The 20,631-nt window shown below is 38.6% G+C and overlaps 2 protein-coding genes across 7 annotated transcripts in view; one reads left to right on the top strand and one right to left on the bottom strand.

Annotated features, from left to right (window-relative positions):
- furinb (furin (paired basic amino acid cleaving enzyme) b) overlaps positions 1-10,858 on the top strand; it is a 98,808-nt gene extending 87,950 nt beyond the window's left edge. For all 3 annotated transcript variants that reach the window (XM_058766929.1, XM_058766928.1, XM_058766930.1), the window contains exons 10-16: positions 1,917-2,017; positions 5,287-5,390; positions 5,505-5,622; positions 5,832-6,011; positions 6,757-6,881; positions 7,343-7,471; positions 8,989-10,858. In XM_058766929.1, the coding sequence (XP_058622912.1) occupies positions 1,917-2,017; positions 5,287-5,390; positions 5,505-5,622; positions 5,832-6,011; positions 6,757-6,881; positions 7,343-7,471; positions 8,989-9,641 (1,410 nt within the window). In that variant the 3' untranslated portion in view covers positions 9,642-10,858. The remainder of the gene's footprint in view (positions 1-1,916; positions 2,018-5,286; positions 5,391-5,504; positions 5,623-5,831; positions 6,012-6,756; positions 6,882-7,342; positions 7,472-8,988) is intronic.
- A 42-nt stretch (positions 10,859-10,900) lies between these two features.
- man2a2 (mannosidase, alpha, class 2A, member 2) overlaps positions 10,901-20,631 on the bottom strand; it is a 39,963-nt gene continuing 30,232 nt past the window's right edge. For all 4 annotated transcript variants that reach the window (XM_058766924.1, XM_058766923.1, XM_058766921.1 and 1 more), the window contains one exon: positions 10,901-17,186. In XM_058766924.1, the coding sequence (XP_058622907.1) occupies positions 17,034-17,186 (153 nt within the window). In that variant the 3' untranslated portion in view covers positions 10,901-17,033. The remainder of the gene's footprint in view (positions 17,187-20,631) is intronic.

Raw genomic sequence — 20,631 nt, 5'->3', positions numbered from 1 at the left:
TCATTTTATCTGCATAAGCTGTATTTGAGTCTGCCTGAGCAGGCTTTTTAATTAGGGCAAGCTAATTAGGCCAAAAGACGCCTATAAAAAGAAAATGCCCTTCACAAGTTCTAAAAGTCATTACTTTGGATCATCTTGATGAGCATCTGGGCTATTAGTTTGAATTGTGGCTGCGTTTCTAACAGAATTCGGAAGAAGTCATTTTAGAAAAATCTGTCATTTACACACACGCATGTCATTTTAAAGAATGTCCTAGTCACTCTTTTCTGTATAATTAAAGTGAATGAGGACTGGGGCTGTGAAGCACCATAAAAGGAGTCTATACAGCTTATGTAATATTTAAGACCTCTGAGTTCATATGATAGCAGTTATATAAGTCATATTCACTAAAACTGTTGACGTCTGCCTCAAATCTCCTGATGTTTTAATGATTCATGAACATTTTGTTCACATGAATTGAAATGACACAGTTCAGTCATTGATTCAAAGATCTCATTCATTGATTTATGATTCATGAGCAATTTGCTCACTAAAATTGGAATGATTTAGTTGGGTCATTGATTCAGAGAACTGATTGATTGATTCATGATTCATGAGTGATTTATTCATTGGAATTGGAATGATCCTATTGAGACTTTGATTCAAAGATCTGATTCATTGACTCATGATTCATGAGTGATTTATTCATTGGAATTGGAATGATCTAGTTGGGTCATTGATTCAAAGATCTGATTTATTGATTCATGATTCATGAGTGATTTATTCATTGGAATTGGAATGATCTAGTTGGGTCATTGATTCAAAGATCTGATTTATTGATTCATGATTCACGAATGATTTGTTCACTGGAACTGGAATGATACCATTGAGACACTGATTCAAAGATCTGATTTATTGATTCATGATTCATGAATGATTTGTTCCACCAGAATTGGAACGACACAGTCATTGTTTCAGTGATCTAATCCAATGAAACTAACTCAATATAATATGTTTTAGATATGATCTATTATCGTCGCAATGTTCTTGATGTTCCTTATTTTATATAGCTAGTAGAATATCTAGCTTGCTGGATATTCAAACTGATAACTCTTTTTGAACAGTTGATTTTGGTTCGGTCAAATTCACACTCACGTTGAGGGGAAAATATGATTTCTCGTGCTGTGGGTAGTTATGCGAACTGTGAATCTCTGATACGCTCATTCCTGTGAAAGTGGTTTCAGACTCTCCAGGCAAATCTGTCTCTGCCAGCTCTTTGAAGCTCGTCCGAGATGCCAAGACATCTCGGACGGCTTTAGAGTGTTTGTTTGCTTGATGTCAAGTCTGTCCCAGTATGTGCGACTGCGATAGCTCCCCCTCTCCCTCTTCTGAGACCCCCAGTTCCATTAGGATGACAAAGGCAATAACAGATTCAATTTAAAAATGGACGCAATCTTGCCGTCAGCGGTGAGGTGGGATTTTGAGTATGTATGTGTCTGTATGTGTTTAAATCAGACTGAAGGGACAGAAATAAATAAAACAAAAGAGAAAGAGTGTGTGTGGGTGTCTGGCAGCTGCTCACCTGTGGGCGCTCTGATGGTTCTGTAGCCTCGGGCTGGTCGTACTCTCATCCTGACCGTTGTCAATCACGCAGGCATGTCGCCGTGTCTCCTATGGCGTGATTAAAACCCCAAACCCTCATGTGTGGGGTGCCAGCTTATTAAGTCTCCCAAGCTGTCACACATCTCATCACAGAAGCTGCAGTGAATTAGGTTTTTCCTTCCCTCTCGGACTCACATTCTTGTCGGGCGATTTGACAGGCGCCTCTGGCTGACGGACGCCCTCACATCTTATATATAGTTACAACCAAAGTCCTTCCGATGGCTGACGGCTAACACACCTGACCTTTCCATATATTTGTTTTTTCATCTATGCAGGTGACGACGGACCTGAGGAAGAAGTGTACAGACTCGCACACAGGCACATCCGCCTCGGCTCCCCTGGCCGCGGGAATCATCGCTCTCGCTCTGGAGGCCAAGTGAGTGATGACAACAATGACACCTGTCTCTACAAACAGATATACGCACACACACTCTACACACTCCTGTCCATCATTCCCCCTCATCGGTTAGACTTCATTACCCCTCGTGCATCATCTTCAGCCCTCCGACACACTCTGACATCGCCTTGACATTGCTCATCTAAAAAAAAATGAAGGAGGGATGGAGAGTGATGGGTGATGACTGCCAGTCAACACTCCTCGTTCGGGGGCCGATTGACCCCGAGGCCCTTATACAACATCAAGTCATCATGCTCGATTAAAATCTCCTCCTGAGTGTTTTATCCTGTACCGTGTGAGGTTGTAATAAGACATGGAAATCACGTCTCACACAAGCATCAGGTTTCTTTGACTTTTTTTGTGTGTGGTGGAGTTACAGGGCTCCTGGTTCACACACAGTGTTTGTGCATGTGTGAGTTTTGCCCCTGCTGTTCAGGGTTGTAAGCCCCACTGGTGTCAGCTTTGATCGTGCTTGGCCCAACAATGAAAGAGATGGGGACGTTTTGGGAGGATTTTTTTATAAGGACCTCCATCTCTGTTCTCTTTCTGTCACAATTCTGCTCTTTTCATCAGTTGGAAATCTTTTTGATGTCACGCTATAGGTGACTGGGGAACGTCTGAATTCAGAAGAAAGACAGAAAGACAGTTCACTATCCACTGAAATGTGTGCTTGTGCAGGAGCTGATGCTTGGACAGGGGATCTGTAAAACTCTCTCACAACTACCTCTTGATTTAAAATCAAATAATAATTAATTTGTATTATAAAATATCATATAGTATATAAAATACATATTTATTTATAATATATTAGACATGTATAAATTATTTTATTATAATTATATTGTTTCTAAATGTATATTATATAATAATGATATATTTAATATATTATAATATCCGTCTATATATTTTATGTCTCTTACGTTAACCGAGGCTGCATTTATTTGATCAATAATACAGTAAAAACAGTCATTTTGTGAAATTACTATATATATATATATATTTTTTTTTTTTATTATATACAATGCATATTTCAATATAAAATAACAAGGAATATCAGTGTCTGTAATAACTAAGCAGAGACAAAAAACAGGATTGGGGTGTTCGCGAACTGTATGCATCGTAATTTTTATCGTAATTTATTGATTATAATAGGAGTGATCTAGTGCAGTGGTTCTCAACCATTTTTTCATGGGCCCCTCCTACGTACGCATATGGTAATCTGAGCCCCCACAATTATATTTATACACATATATATATATATATATATATATATATATATATATATGCAATAATAATAATATAATTTTTTTGTCTCTTAGAAATGCACATTTGACATTGAGTTGACAGTAGTAGTTTGAGTTAGGATGCAGATGTAAATGTATGTTCATTATCAAAATCAGTAACATCTGTAAAAAATTGCAACAACCTCCTTTTTTATATGGAGAAATTTTATTTTTCTGACTGTTTGAGTTTTATTAAAATTAACCATTGTTCGTCCATAGTAGCATACATTTGCATCATGATAACCAGAGTTAAAACCACACATATAGCACCTCAATACTGTGGTAAAAATCCAACTATATGGTTTCTAGGTAGCCTATTTATATAAATACATCTAAATACATTTATTGTAAATGCACAAACGCTAGCCTATAGCTTAATCACAAATATAGTGTAATTACATTCCATTACTCCTTTAATACATTTAATACACGTCTACATTAATATAATAAATTTGATATAAATACCACACATTTCTGCCACAATACCATGGTGCAGTTAATGTTACTACAGTAAATCCCTGGTAAACAATGGCGATTTGTAGATTGAAAAGCCTTCTGACTGTATCGTTGCACACAGTGTTTTTCTGCTGTTTGTCAGCGCTGTTTTATCTGGATTTAAACTGATATCGACTGATACTAGTTTATACCAGTCATTTGTGTTCTTCGCTGAATTCAAGCACTTCTCACTGGATCTCACAGCGCTGTTTAGTGCTCGCGTGATCGGTGAGTAAACATATCTGCTCTAGTTTGAACCGAGCGGATATGATCCGTGTGGCGTGGTTCAAATGAGTAGCGCTGTTTTGTTCCGCTTTTCTCGTATAAACATTACATTGAATGTTTATCGAACTTGTTTTATCGAGGAAAATTATATCACTATAATTGTAGTTATCGTTTTATCGTCCATCCCAACCTCAAAGTATATCTGCTGCTGCGCCCCCGCTGTGAACTCTGGTGCCCCCCAGGTTGGGAACCACTGATCTAGTGCATTAGTGTAGCCATACTGTTGTTGTTATGAAATCTTTAAGTGGTGAGGTCATTATTCCACCCCCTGTCCATGAATATATTCCTGGTTTGAGTCCAGCCTGTTTAAAGGCTCTGGCATGTTTTCCAGCACTGGCACCTCATCTATATAAAAGGAGATCTGTTCGATATCTGTGCAAGTCTTGCCATGTACAACATGAGAATTTCAGTAGTCTTATATCTATTAATCACTGAATGTAAATCGATACATCTATTTCTTGGCTTTAGGTTCATAAATCGTGCATGTGGCATTATGAATATACCTGCTAAGTCATTTATTGTGAGGTCAAAAATATTGAAAGCTTATGAATTGGATCCCCTTCTTCATAAATCACCCTGAAAAATATACGGATGCCAGAACAGGATGTTTTTCATACTGTTCTACAGCGTATCTTTACGCTAAATCCATTTCATTTAGGTGGAAATGGCTTGTCATGCAGGTATTTTCGGCAGTGCTTTATGTCCAATTCCAGACGCGGTTTTCCCTGAAATACCCTGTTGAGAAATAACATGGCTTTTCAACCTTGGCCGTGGGGGCCACGAGTCCCAAAGCCGCTTGTTTCCGCCATGTAGAGCAACAACCAACAGAACTAATAAGCTTGAGTCATGAACCAAGGAAATACAGTTCTAAATTGAATCTGATATTGCTGTGTTTTCGGGGGAATACAATTTTGGGTCTTCATTTGAAAAAAAAGGGGGAAAAAAGCTTCGTCGGCTGTGTAATTACAAAATGATGCATGGCCCCCAGGATGGAATATTTCCATTTGCAATTTTCTGTGACTCGAGTGAAAGAAAAGCTTTAATTATGTGTCTTTCAAAAAGATATCCTGTCACATCCAAGAGGATAATTATGTGCAAATTATCTATGTGAATATGAAAATAAATCTGTGGCCCTGCTGCAATGTAATACTCGTATCACTTTTCATTTTTTCGTATGACATCCAGCATGAACCTGACCTGGAGAGACATGCAGCATCTCGTTGTACGAACCTCACGTCCCGCCCACCTAATAACCAACGACTGGAGGACCAATGGCGTGGGGCGATTAGGTAAATGACGGTTCTCGTAACCAATCAGAGAGCTACGTTTATTTATTCAGTAGACATGTCTGACCTTGTTACTTTTTCCATCTGTCTCTCTCTCTGTCTCTCTCTGTGTGGCAGTGAGCCATTCTTACGGCTACGGTCTGCTGGATGCTAGTGCCATGGTCGCTTTGGCTCAGAACTGGAGCAGCGTGGGGCCGCAGCACAAATGTGTCATTAATATGCTGACCGAGCCCAGGTAAGGACGGTCAAACACCTCATGCAGCAAAGGCAGTACATCAATACACCAGATAGGTAATGCCAGCTAAGGTCTGCTACCTGGGGAACCAGAGGTCACCATTTAAGCACTGGCAAACTAGACACATGAAGTTGACAGCAAAATCGCATTTCATCATATAGTTGTGCTTGTCAGAGTTGGGTGTAATTTCAGATTCTTCTGTGTTGTAGGGACGTAAGAAACCACCTGATCTTCAGCAGAAGTGTAGAGGCCTGCTCTGGGCAGCCGGATTTTGTGAGCTCTCTGGAGCATGTGCAGGCCAGACTCACCCTCACCTATAACCACAGAGGAAACCTGGCTGTTCACCTCATCAGCCCACTGGGAACTCGCTCCACGCTGCTGGCTCCACGGTAAACACACTCAAACACATCATTAGCAAAAATACATTTGCATACACTACAGTTCAAAAGTTTGAGGTCGGTAATATTTTTTATGTTTTTGAAAGTCTCTTGTGCTTACTAAGGCTGCATTTATTTGACCAAAAATACAGTAAAACTGTAATATTGTGGAATATAATTGCAGCTTAATGTAACTGTTTTCTATTGTAATATATATTTTAAAATGTCATTTATTTCTGTGACGCAAAGCTAAATTTTCAGCATCATTACTCCAGTCTTGTGTCACATGATCCTTCAGAACTCATTCTAATATGATGATGATTTGCTGCTCAAGACACATTACTTCTTATCATCAACATTGAAAACAGTTGTGTTGCTGAATATTTTTGGGGAAACCGTGACCATTCAAAAAACAGAAATCTTTTGTAATTTTATAATTTTCTTTACTGTCACTTTTTATCAATTTAATGCATCATTACTGAGTAAAAGTATTCATTTCTTTTTCTTTTTTTTTTATCGTGCTGACCCCAAACTTTTGATGCACGCTAGTATGAACAGAAAATACATCTGATGCCCAAGAAAACACATTTGCGCACTTGTCTGGCCATATACAAACAATTCACCCCATTATCTTTATGAAATATAATTATTTGGATTGTAAATACAAACTCAATTCATCTTATCGACGTATTCAATCTTGTTTAAGCTTCTCAGATAGACACACACATGTATAGAGATCTCTTTCTCTTGTGTTCAGGCCTCAGGATAACTCAGCCGAAGGTTTCAACGACTGGGCATTCATGACCACTCACTCCTGGGATGAGGACCCTCGGGGAGAATGGATGCTGGAGATTGAGAATGTGGCTGGACTTAATGATTATGGTACTACATTCAGCTTTTTCTTAATCAGTGTTTTATCTAGGTTTTCAGTACAAACATCTAAGCATCCTTTAAAACAAAAAAAAAAGGAAAATGGCTGGGAAGAAGATAAAAGACTAAAAGACATTTCAGAAAATACATTTTGAGTAAAAGTTAATTTTTCTTACCCCACTGGCAAATTTGAGAATAAATCTCTCTCAATTGTGTTTGATTTATGCTTGAAACAAGAAAATAAACAATTTGCCAGTGGGATTAGAACAAGTAAACTTAATTCAAGTCTAAACATCTCTTACATAAATTGCTTCTCAAGTGTATTTATCTTGTTTTAAGGATGTTTAGATACTGTTACTGCAAAACAAGATGAAAAATACTGATTAAGAAAATGACTTTTTATGCTGTGTGAATGCCATTTGTGTTTTTGTTGATGATCAAAGCATCTTTTAAGTTCAGTATCATTTCCACAGGCGTTCTTTCTCAGTTCACCCTCATCTTATACGGCATCGGCTCCAGTGCCACAGATCCGTCCATTTCTGATTATACCCGGCCTTCAAACAACAGCTGCAAAACCTTTGACACACAGCAGATCTGCATCGGTAAGACACGCCATGGACCAAAGGGCACACAAAAAACACACACAACTCTTAACAGACAAGCTTTTATAGGTGGTGACATTCATGAGGAAATATTTACACACTCAGTAATTCCCTTGGCAAACCCTCTCTGTCATATAGAAATTTTCATATGTCTCAGTATGACTGCCGTTGTGCTTATGAATATTAATATATGTTTATAAAGTATAAATATTGCAAAACACTTGAGAGTGATGCCAGAGAGGTTTAAATTAGAAAAGCTTGTGCATTATTAAAGAAGTGGAAAAGTTTTTAAATCCTCAGCCTCTTCTTGATGTGAGGTCGTACCTTCCCAACCTTCAGAGGGCAGTAAACAAACCTTAATTTGTTAATCAAATGCTTAAGTTTATTATTCAGAGTTGCTGTAGAGACTTGATGGATGGATTTCTCCATCATGGCCCCATATTGCGCCTGCAGTCAAGGACAAACTTTGCTAAAATATGATTTCACTCATTTTTCATAAGGTGTTCTTGCACTGTTACTCTAGGTAGTACTGAATTTCACTAGGTGAATAATTTGTCCCATTTGGACCAAAAATGAGGGCACAATATTGAAATGACCTTATTACCAATAATAAATGTACCTGGTCTTATTCCAGAAACATTCTCCAGGCAATTATGCAAATATAAACGTAAATGCTTTGCTCATGTATTGAAAGTGTGCAGACTGTAGCACAAACTTAATGTGTGGTCTTGCGCTACTAATAATGCAGTATAAATACCTTCAAATGTGTGCGCCTTTGTTTTTGACAGGGTAGCTAGTTATAAAGATGTTGACAGCTTAACTACCCATTCCACCATGACAGCAGTTCAGCAGACAGGATATGCTATGCACGCTATTTGCATGTTATTTTTTAGAAAACAAATGTGCTAACATTTTACAGTCGGGTCAACACAATATTTAACATGAATTAATAGTGAACGATACTTTTACACTACATTTTTTATCCATTACCACGTGTGTATGTGTGTATATGCTGTCAATCGATAAAAAAAAAAAATTTACATTGTACAAAAATTTACTTGTGCCCTTAAGCAAGTAGGAAATATACAGAAATTGAATATATTTATCAAACACTAAATTTTACATTAAATATAGATGAATCTTTAAAGCTACAAAGTTATTGAAGCAGCAGTTATGAGTGGGGTGGCCAACCCTAGCTCCGCCCCTTCGTTAATTGTTAAATACTGTATATTTAACGCTGTTAAACTGGAAAAATTAATGCACTAATTTTGACAGTGTTGCCAAAAATGTTTATTTCTGTATTCACTTTCATCTCAACAACCTTTGAAACAACATTTCTCTTCTGCTGACAAACCCCAATGCTGCGTGAGCAGGGAAAACTAATATTAACCAATAATATCCTAGCTCCATCTGTTTCTCTCAAAATTGTCACATTATGAAAGTGCAAATGCCATTTCATGTTCGTTAAAGATTCATAACATCTGCAATTAAGCATTCTTCCGATCTCTGTTTTCCAGAATGCAGCACAGGTTTCTCGCTTTTCTTGCAAGGCTGCGTGAAGTCCTGCCCTCCTGGCTTCAGCTCTGGGCTGCAGGTGCTCAACTTGTCGTTGGACAACTGGGTGGAGCACTCTACCGTACAGGCGTGCCTGCCCTGCCACCCGTCCTGCCTGATGTGCTTCGGATCCGGGGAGAACGAATGTCTTTCCTGTCCCTCCCACAGTCACCTAGTGGTCACTTCTTGTTTGCACCAGAACCAGCAAAAATCGGCCAGCATTCCCGTGCTCCAGCATGAGGTGGATCCAAACTCGGATAAATCCTTGCACGAGCCCGGCCTATCCTCGAGATTGCCGGCTCTGGTGGCAGTGCTCAGCTGTGCCTTCATCCTGGCCACTTTCGCAGCCGTTTTTGTGCTGCTTCAGCTGCACTCCGGAGCAGCCAGTGCCCCATTCTGCCGGAGGAAGAAACTGCCGGTGATGGACACGGGCGGAGGGGGGATACGAGTGGGCTTCGGGTTCGGACTCGGCCGGGGGAAAGTGTCGTACCGGGGGATCCCCACTGTGTGGGGGGACGAGGATGCGGCAGGAGGGATGAACTCTGAGTCAGACAGCGAAGATCTGGAGTATCACAGCGAAAAGACCGCTTTTATACGGACTCAGAGCGCTCTTTAGCGCCCCACTTAGGTTTTTTTTTTTTTACATCTGTCCTCCTTGTACTAGGATACAGAACTAGTCTGCACTAATCAGACTTATAGATCCACTGCGATGTGTGTGTGTGTGTGTGTGAGAGAGAGAGAGAGAGAGAGAGAGAGAGAATGTCATATATGAGCTATAATAGTGCAGTTGCGGTTTGATGAGTTTGACCCGAATGCGATTAAACCCAGGACATCTCCGCTGCACTGAATGATTCCCTTTATTTTCACTTTTATTTGTCTTTGTGGTCTAGCTCTAATGCCCTGAGATTTGAACCACTAAACAGGATCAATACCATCAGTGGGTGGTTGTTTTTGTTTTTGTGTGTGTGTGTGTGTGTGTGTGTGTGCGCGCCAGCTGAGCGCGTGAAGGCGTTGATTGACTTGGAGTGACTTTGTAACAACAAAAGGGCTGTAATTTGTTCCAGTCAACTTTTATTAAAAGTTCAGACTGTTTTATGCACAAAACTTCTTGCACTTCTCTAACTTCCATTGCCGTTACGTCACTCATCATTTGTGCGATAAGTCCTTACACCCTGATAATAAAATCTGCGTTCTGCTTTCTTTGCTAGTCAAAGGCAGCTTGGGGACATTTCCACTGATTCGATCAGGGATGATTTAACTGTGCATAATTTCTGTTGCAACAGCGATGTAGCAACAGCATCAGCAAAGTGAACCATAACAGCATGGAATTAGATAACACGCAAACCTCTGCCTGCTAAGAGCCTCCGGCACGGATTCAGAACAGTGGGAATCACAGACAAACAAACGATCGAAATGCTGAACTGAAACACAGCTCGATGTGCACAGATCGGTCAAGCAAGATTCAGTACCATCTTAGGTTGATTTGAGGAGCTCTCGATCAGAAATACCTTGTTGAACATCAATTTCTCAAAAATTACTTTTTGACTTTACTTTTTTTAGGTCATTTAGGTTCATTTTGTCTCCTCTGTCTCTGAGCTAATTAGCACATACCTTAACAAATGGCTCAGAGAATTTCCATTATGGGTTTTCAACAGTAGTGTTTGAACAAAAAGAAAACTTTGTCCCAGAGGTTATTTTATTGATTTTCACATCGGAGTTTGACTTCAAAACTTGTCAGTGCTAACACAAAGGAGCCTCGAGAGGAAATGTGTCATATATTTCCCAAAAGGTCAGAGTCAGCCCTGAGACATGAATTCAACTGCTATTTGTGGAGCTCTGGTTGGGTCGGGGGCGGGGGGCGGGGGGGCGGGGGGCGCACAAAGATACAATGGCACTATAAACCATGCAGTTCAACTGTTCCAAATAGCTAGTATACTGCCTACATAGGTAGCTACTTTCTAAGGCAGCATGTTAATTGAAAGAGGAGCTCATAAATAACAGATTCGGAGAGCCCTTCATAGGCAGCCACAAAGGCAACTCAACTCATAAATAATTCAAATAGAATTAACTATAGCATGCAGCTAAGCTAATGATGCAATCCTCTAATAAGAATAAAAATACACACAAAAATTGGGTTTATTTCAGATTAACTATTTATTTTCCATACTTAATAATTCAATATAATTGCATTAATGTTTAAATGTTTTTTTTCTTTTATATTTTATTCAGCATAGATGCATTCGAATGATCAAAAGTAATATCACCAATTTCCATTTCAAACAAATACTGCTCTTTTCGCTTTGAGCTATTTTAAATTGTCATAATTTCAGTTTTCAAAAATCTCACCAACCCCAAACAGTTAAATCTCATTACTAATTACATTTAATTATCCATACTAAATAAATAGTTCAGTATAATTAAATGTTTAATTATATTTATCATCCATACTCGCTGGAGTTGAATGAAATGTCAGTATATCTTCTGTATTACCAAAGGTGTCGTCACTTTGTGCTTAAACCACTACAGAGTCAATCTGCCATGGATGAATGTTTCCGCTAAGCTTGTCGCAATGCATTTTGGGATTAGTTTATACATGCTGAACGCTGGCTTGGAGTGATGTATCTTAGAAGGCTACTGATCTTTTGGATCACCGAAACCGTTAGATGTTTGCCATTCTGAGCTATTTTAGCACACAATAATCGGGATTCGTTATAACACATCTTTCAGCATTGCATTAAAGCATTTAACAGTTTTGTGTCTGCTGTCAATACTGCAGTCATTAAATTAATTACAAACATCTGTTGCATTCGTGTTTATTTAATGATATTTAAAAGTGCTGTTGAAGCGTTTGGTTTTTATTGATGCCAATTTGCCATAATTCACATGGAGAAACGCACCATCGGTCTGAATTAATAACACACATTATGCACTTCACTACATGAGGCGTGCAGTGGGCGATCATCAATATTTCATGTGCACTTCATAGGACGGCCTAAACTTTCCATGTTTCCATGACGGCAGAGGAAAACTTACACGGACTGTGTTTCGTTCCAGCTCCCAGAAGAGGGAGGAGAGAACTAGTTTATGGAAATGGCACATTTAAAATGCTTTCCATAATTAGTTCAGCTGGGAGGAACGGGATCTCGTATTCGGCGCTGGAAGCTTTTGCCTACTTGGCATTATAAGTGAGACTGAGGCTGCTACATACATACTAATTGAGCAATGAGACAGAAATATGGATGGTCCAGCTACTGGCGAGAGCGATATCATGTTGGTCCTCATCTTCTAAGGGAATATTGGAAATATATTTCTCTCATGCTCAGCTCACTCCCATTGATTTGCCATGTGACCGCCAATCTAACAAGCGTGTCATTGACTAATAGTACAAGAATCAGTGCTACTGTTGTTATTTTTACTTCAAGCGCTGCGAAAATCTGCTGAGCGCACCTTATTATCCCCTTTAGATGTTCCGCAATCGTTTAATAGGTTTTATCAGACTCGTTAATGGGCCGAAGGAGAGCCGCAGATCTTCAGTTCCTGCGAGACGAGGCACTATTTCTGTTCTTTTGAAATGATTCTATTAGGCTGAATTTAGTGCGATGTAATGTGTTTGTCATGTTTTTTGTGGAAAGGTTCAACGTGCCCTTTTTGGAGGTAGAAAAGAAAAAGTTGTGCTGACATTCAGAACGAGTAGGTGGTGCCGGATTGTTTGAACTGAAGCTCGGCTTGCATCCGAGGCAAAATAAAAGGAATTTCAGAACTGGTGAGAGGATGTTTATTCAACACTTCAATGAGCATATCAGATGAGTTGCTATTGAGTGCGGTTTAATTTTGCAATAAGCATACCGTTTATTCACTCACAAATATGCTTTGATCTTATTTCAGTGAAAACTGCTTTTTAAATCTTGTAAGATGGTGTGAATAATGTTCTTGCTTCTCTTTTCTATAGAAAACTGCTTCATGTGACACGTGTGCTGTATTCTGAAACGTATTAGTTTAAGGGACAAAAGGGAAATTCAAAGGCTCGTTCACACCAAAGATGACGAATATACAAAGTTAAAGGGTTAGTTCACCTAAGAAGGCCATTTCTGTCAAAAATTACTTGCTACAATAACTTGACATCAATGGATGGTAACTGATTATTACAAGTGCATTAAAGGGACAGTTCACCCAAAAATGAAAATTCTGTCATTAATTACTCACCCTCATGTCGTTCCAATCCGTAAGACCTTCGCTCATCTTCGGAACACAAATTAAGATGTTTCTGATGAAATCCAAGAGTTTTCTGACCCTTCATAGACAGCAACGCAACTACCAGAAAGGTAGTAAGGATATGGTTAAAATAGCCCATGTGATAAACTGTTATGAAGCTACAATAATATTTTTTTGTGCACAAAATAACGACTTTATTCAATAATTTCTTCTCTTTATGTGTCGCAAGTACACGAGATTACCATGATGCATACATATGGTGCTGCTGACGTGGAACGTCCATCTCTGACTGACACGGAAGAGTAGAAATTGTTGAATAAAGTCGTTATTTGTGTTTTCTTTGTGCATAAAAAGTATTCTCATTGCTTCATAAAATTACGGTTGAACCACTGATGGTCACATGGACTATTTTAATGATGTCCTTACTACCTTTCTGGGCCTTGAATGTGATGGTTGTGTTGCTGTCTATGAAGGGTCAGAAAGCTCTTGGATTTCATCAAAAATAATGGGTTTTATGGGTTTGGAACGACATGAGGGTGAATAATTAATGACTATTTTCATTTTGGGGTGGATCTATCCCTTTAACACACTTATAATAAACAGTTACCATCCATTTGTGTCGATTGCTATATAGTTATTATCCTTGGTGTGAATGTGACAATAACTGTAACTACAAAGCGTTAACGTTCGTTCTAATCAAGAATAGGGAGTCCACACAACACCTTTAACAGAAACGTATCATTGCAATCAATTTCAAAATAGTTTTTTTTTCCCTCCAGCTTTTGAATATCAAAAACATTGACAGCCAATCAGAATCCACCAGCTTTGAAGAGCTCAAGCATTTAAAGTGGCAGATGACAAAACTGCAGCATGCGTAGCATTCTTGGTGTGAATGGCCTTTAAATCTCAGTTCACAGAAAAATCATGCACACTTTCAAAATTTGTTTGTTTGAGACATGCAAGAACCAATCATTGGCATCGAACATCTTCGTGTAATTTTGGAATATGCAAAACCAATTCCAGAACTAAAGCAGAGGACAATTTTCTGTGGTTATCATTTCTCAAAGAATGCTGCAGAATACAGGAAACGAGTAATATGAACTACTTTCTGGAGCTTTTTGGTCGTTTTCAATCCTTTAGACATTGTATGGGAAAAGTGCAGCTAGGACATTCTTCAGAGCTTCTCATTTCGACCTCCACCGAGGCAAAGAAAGTCATACGGCTTTTGATCAACACGAGGGCGAGTATAAATGACAGCATTTTCATTCCTGTCTCAACTAATCCTTCGAAAACGTCTCCATCTCTATCAGCGCCTCTGTCATCTTATTAAAGTCCTCAGCGGCGAGATTGAGTTTTATTGCCGTCTCAGCCCTCAGACTTATTAAGAAGAATGGCCTTTTTCTCAAACGCCTGGGCTCAGGGATCAAGCCGCCCTTTTAGCACACAAACCCGCCTGCTGTGGAAGAAACCGAATCTGGTCTCAGCTGAGCGTGAAAGGGCATCGAAAAAAATAACCATACAAACAAACAAAAAAAAAAAAAAGGCCAGTCTGACTTCAGTAGGCCTGTCAGCACTGTGAGACGACACCGGTATTTCCAGTTCTCTCCAAAGGCTGTCTGGTAAATCAGTACCTGATATCCCAGCTCTCGCAGAGAATGTTTAGATATAAAAAGCATCTCTTGTGAGCTTTTGTTAACTGAACTCAACATTTCACACCCCACGCCTCGCGCTCGAGCCACGTTAAATGCAGACAACTCCCTACTGCCCCCTGTCTGCGCTTCAGAGCACCACAACAAAGCTTCAAGACATCGGACAACAATGAAAAGCCAATTATAATGCAAAAAGTGAATCACTTTTTTTCCCCATGTGTGATCTTTATTAAACGTCCACTTTAATGTCTTTGCATTTGCTTTTACGAGTCATTTTTATGAACACACACACTCTCAATATCAAACCAAAACAGAAAAGAAAAAAAGAAACGACAACAAAAGAATAAATTAACCTCTCAATTCACTGTCATTTCTTCAGAAAAAGTTCCATCTCAGAACACACAACAAATAAAGGACATCTAACAAAGAGATCTGTCAGTATGGAAAGCGTACGCACAGGAAAAACGAGCATGGAAATGAATCAGACCGAATTACAGGAGCAAGCACGCCACGTTGGGCGCCAGAATGTGTTCCAAAGCAATCGGACAGACGTTTGGCACTCCATACTAGGAGTTCCTCCTGTGGGGAATTATCTTCCTGATAGGACGCTACTCCGGAACTTGATTAGCTGGAAAAGCCGGCTGATGGCCTGACTGATGTAAATGGACGTGGGCGCACTACAGAGATAATCAGGCATGGAGTTGCGAGAATATTTTTCTGTAATTTAAGATTTTCCCAGGGGAGACAGACAGACAGGCTGGGAGAGGTGAGACACGAGACGACACGACATATTGATGGACAGACAGCATTCTCATGTTCAACATTGTCAGATTCAAGCAAACCGAGGTGACAGACAAAAGCCAGAAGGGACGACTGAGATAGCTCTGCTACACATTACAGATGGGTTTCCTACAGCGAGATAAGGCCTAAATGCGTTTTTGTGTGGGAAATTGGCTAAATCTGAGTGCAGGAACCTGTTGCTACCCGCACTACAATCGGATACGAGTTCTGTTTACCTGAAAATACTGCGAGAAGGTATATCAAGCGTATATGTCAATGACTAAACTGATCTAGGTCTTGAAACAAGACCATCTCTGCATATCTGTTCCCGAACTGCATTTAAATACGGCTCAAACCTGCATATAACATGAAAAAAGTATAAATGCACATTCTGCGGCTCGTTACTATGCCAGACACGATCAAAATGGTACAAATAACAAAAATGTGTTGCGGATAATCCACAGCTAGCTTATTAAGAAGCAGCTTTATTTATTAACAGAAGATACGGTGGATAAAGATTGTAAACGTCAGCTCTCGTCGCTCAGTCTGAGCCCGACCAATGAAAGAGCTAGCTGAAGACCCGTCTTCTTCTGTCATCGAAGCGTCGTGAGCCATTCTGAAAGAAAGAGATCTGTAAATGCCGCGTCTGTTACAGCACTGACAGCCTTCGCAGGCCAAGCTGGGTGATTGACATTCATAGAAAAAAAGAAATAAAAACATGTGGCCGCCGAGCGTAGCCAGAACAGTCCACAGCAGAGATAAAGAAATAAAATAACTGCGTGAGCCCAAATGACAATGACACGGATTCAAGCATAGCTTCCAAGGCCTTAGGAATAGAAAACAAAGAAAATGGAGAAATAAAAGCTTCACATATTGCACTGAGTCCCACAATTTTGTATAGATCCAGTTGTGTATGTAGTTTTTGAGTTATTTACATACAGTACGAACTTCAGGGATGAATGAATGAGAAACTGTCAGCAGTTCCAGCCACAGACAAAAGAGAAGAAAAAAAAAAACAGAGCTAAAAAACAACGGTCGGCACTGCTGGAATAAAAAGATGTTCACCGATTAGTGCTCTGCCTGATAAAATCTCTGAAAAGCAAAAAAAACAGAAAACGCACACGGACATTCTTATCTCAGCGCCCGGGCCAGCCACCAAATCTGACTTTGGCTGGAACGTTCTCATCCTCGAGTCTTGTATTTCCCATTTTGCAAGGGTTTAGTTAGCGCCTTTGTGTTGATTCAGATACATTAAGTCTGGATAAACAATCTCCAAAAGAGTCCTCTGCTCATCCAGCTGTGGTTCTCTGCTTTAGCACAGGTTCCAAGGGTCCACACGGAGAGCCCGGTTCGGGTGCAACATCGTTCTAGCACAGCTTGAGCTTGTAGGCGGAGATCTCCATTGGCTCCAGATTGATGGAGGAGTCGTTGGAGAGCGGAGGCTGAGAGTGCATCAGAGACAGAGACATGGGCTGCAGGAGCTGAAGATCTAGCCCACGGAACAGCCCAGAAATGGAGAGCTGGGAAGACAGATCAGAGACTCAGAATGACTAAAAATAGACTTTATCAGACCTACATGCATCCACACAGTTTAGACCTGATCAAATGAAGTGAAACATGACTACAACGCAGAAGCCTCAAATACTCAGAGAAATATAAAGTAATAGTATGGTAATATTTTCAAATCAATGTGAACAAAACATTTAAATACCTAAATGAATTGTATATATATTCATATATTGTATACAAATAAATATATATACACAGTCATGGCCAAAAATATTGGCACCCTTCGTAAATATGATCAAAGCAGGCTGTGAAAATTAATCTGCATTATTAATCCTTTTGATCTTTTATTTAAAAAAATTCACAAAAATCTAACCTTTCATTAGATAAGATTTTAAAATGGGGGGAAATATTAAATGTTTTTCTCAAATACGCGGACACAATTATTGGCACCTCTAGAAATTCTTATGAGTAAAATATCTCTGAAGTATATTCCCATTCATATTCACAATTTCATAATCACACTCCAGGGTGATTATGAACATGAAATTATCCAGGCTTCCTGTTACAGAAATATAAATAGGAGGGAAAACAAAGCCCAAATTCCCTTAATCATCCATCACAATGAGAAAAACCAAAGAATATATTTCTGATATGCAGCAAAAGATAATTGAGCTTCACAAATTAGTGAAGTGGCTTTAAGAAAAGAGCTAGAGCAGTGAAAATTCTCATTTCCACCATCAGGGCAATAATTAAGAATTTCCGAATCAACATAAAATGTTAGGAAACTGCCTGGAAGAGGACGTGTGTCTATATCGTCCTAATGCACGGTGAGGAGGAGAGTTTGAGTGGCTAAAGACTCTCCAAGGACCACAGCTGGAGAATTGCAGAAAATAGTTGAGTCTCGGGGTCAGAAATCCTTTAAAAAAGTATTGTCAAACGGCACCTACATCAGCACATGTTGTTTGGGAGGGTTTCAAGAAAACTTCTCCTAGCTCATCCAAAAAACAAACTCCAGCATATTCAGTTATCAGACACGACTGGAAATTCAAATGGCACTGGCTTCTATGGTCAGATGAAACTAAAAAATGAGCTTTTTAGCAGCAAACACTCAAGATGGGTTTGGTGAACACAGGGACAAAAAGTACCCCATGTGTACAATGAAATATACTGCTGTATTTTTGATGTTGTGGGCCTATATTTCTGCTGGAGGTCCTGGACATTTTGTTTAGACGCATGGCATCATGGATTCTATCAAATACCAACAGATAAAAAATCAATGTGACTGACTCTGTTAGAAATCTTATAATGGGCCATGTTTGGATCTTCCAACCGTACAATAATCCAAACACAAACCTCAAAAACAACACACAAATGGGTCACTGAGCACAAAACCAAGCTTCTGCTGGCCATTCCAGTCCTCTGATCTGAACCCTGTAGAAAATGAGTGAACTGAAGAGAAGCAGCACCAACATGAAGCTGGGAATCTAAAGGGTCTGGAGTGATTCTGGATGAAGGAATGGTCTCTGATCTCTTGGCAGGTGTTCTCTAACCTCATCAGGCATCATAGGAGAAAATTTAGAAAATGTAAAATTTTTGTTAAACTGGTAAATGGAGGTTTCAAAAAGTATTGAATAAAAGGGTGCCGTTAATTGTGGCTAATGTGTATTAGAGAAAAACATTTATTTCATAATGATATTTTCCCCCATTTTAAATTCTTATTATAAAATGAAAGGTTAGATTTTTGTGAATTTTTTCAATAAAAGATCAAAAGCATTAATGCAGATTAATTTTCACAGCCTTCTTTGATCATATTTACCAAGGGTGCCGATATTTTTGGATTTTATATATACACAAACACACATTTATTCATTAATAATAATAATAATGTTAAATTATGTCTTTTATTAATATTTTGAATTTGCTTATATATATATATATATATATATATATATATATATATATATATATATATATATATTAGATTAGATTAGATTAGATTAGAGACTGTAGGTAAACTGAAGAGATTTTTACGGATTTGGAAGTTCTCCTTTGAATATCTGCAAGGTGACCTTTGATAACTGCACTTAACCATCTGGACACATACTTTAAATTTTATAAAGTGTAGCAATGCGTCACAATTCTGTTTTTTCCATAATTGGGTAACCACTGGTATTGGTATATTTTATTAAGGATTTATTTATTTTTCCTCGCAATTTTTTGTATGTGTATATATGCGTATATACTTGTGCATGTGTGAGTGCATATGTATATGTTTATGCATTGCATCATTATTATTGGCCCTTGTTTTTTTGGCACGGGGTGGGGGATTATTCCATAAAATGTGAAAAGCTTTAAAGTGAAAGTGACGTGACATGTGGCTAAGTATGGTTACCCATACTCGGAATTTGTGCTCTGCATTTAACCCATCCAAAGTACACACACAGCAGTGAACACACACCCAGTGGGCAGCCATTTATGCTGACATTTATGCCATTTAAATAAAAATATAAAAACAGACAAAAGGCATATAAAATTACTAAAAATGAAATTAATTACAATGAAAACTGAAAATATAAAACTGAAAGCAAATTCAAAATATGAATAAAAACAAATTATAGTATATAAATAACGCTAAGACAACAATGACATTTGAACATTTAAATATTTTATAAATTAAAAGTGTATATATATATATATATATATATATATATACACACACACACATACACTAGGGATGGGAAGATTCCCCGATTCGCTCGGTGCATCGGCATAAAAAGTTAACGATACGATGCATCGGTTTAAAAAGTGTGCATCGGCTACAATTTGGCATTTATATTGCGATGCATCGTTTATAACATATTTGCATCTGTAAAAACCGATTTATTTATATATAATTACTAGTGGATGCGCTATACTTTTATTATTTAGAAAGTGACAGCACAGAGACCCGAGGAAAAGCAGGGAATTAAAGTCCAAAACCGGACTTGAAATAACCTAACAAATCAAAATTTAGGTTATTTCGACGATTAAATTAAATTCACACAATCTCACTATTTTGTGGACGCTTATCCTTAAGCTTAATGTCGATCATGGATCAGATCGACCCACCATGGCAAACAGTGAATATATCTGTGCTGTTTAATGCATTTGAGACGTGTTTTCCTCAGTGCATAACTGACATGTCACAGGTATATTTTTCATCTGTAAATGTTAGAAATTCATGCAAACATATCCATTTCGCTGTCAGGAGTGGGCGCGCTAAACAGACAGAGCACAATTGAATAGGAGCGCAATAATTGAGTAAAATATACATTTTGCTAAAATATTTGTTGTTGGACATTAAATGTGTCTTTTTTACAATTTTAAACCTACATATAAGTGTATTTTTATGATAGCAGTGACTGTAAAGGGACTATTATAATAGGTAAATCAAATGTAAGCTAGTACAGTACTAAT

Source organism: Onychostoma macrolepis, chromosome 25 (genome assembly GCF_012432095.1).
Source record: "Onychostoma macrolepis isolate SWU-2019 chromosome 25, ASM1243209v1, whole genome shotgun sequence".
Classification (NCBI taxonomy): Eukaryota; Metazoa; Chordata; class Actinopteri; order Cypriniformes; family Cyprinidae; genus Onychostoma; species Onychostoma macrolepis.
This window is presented reverse-complemented; position numbering and strand designations above follow the sequence as displayed.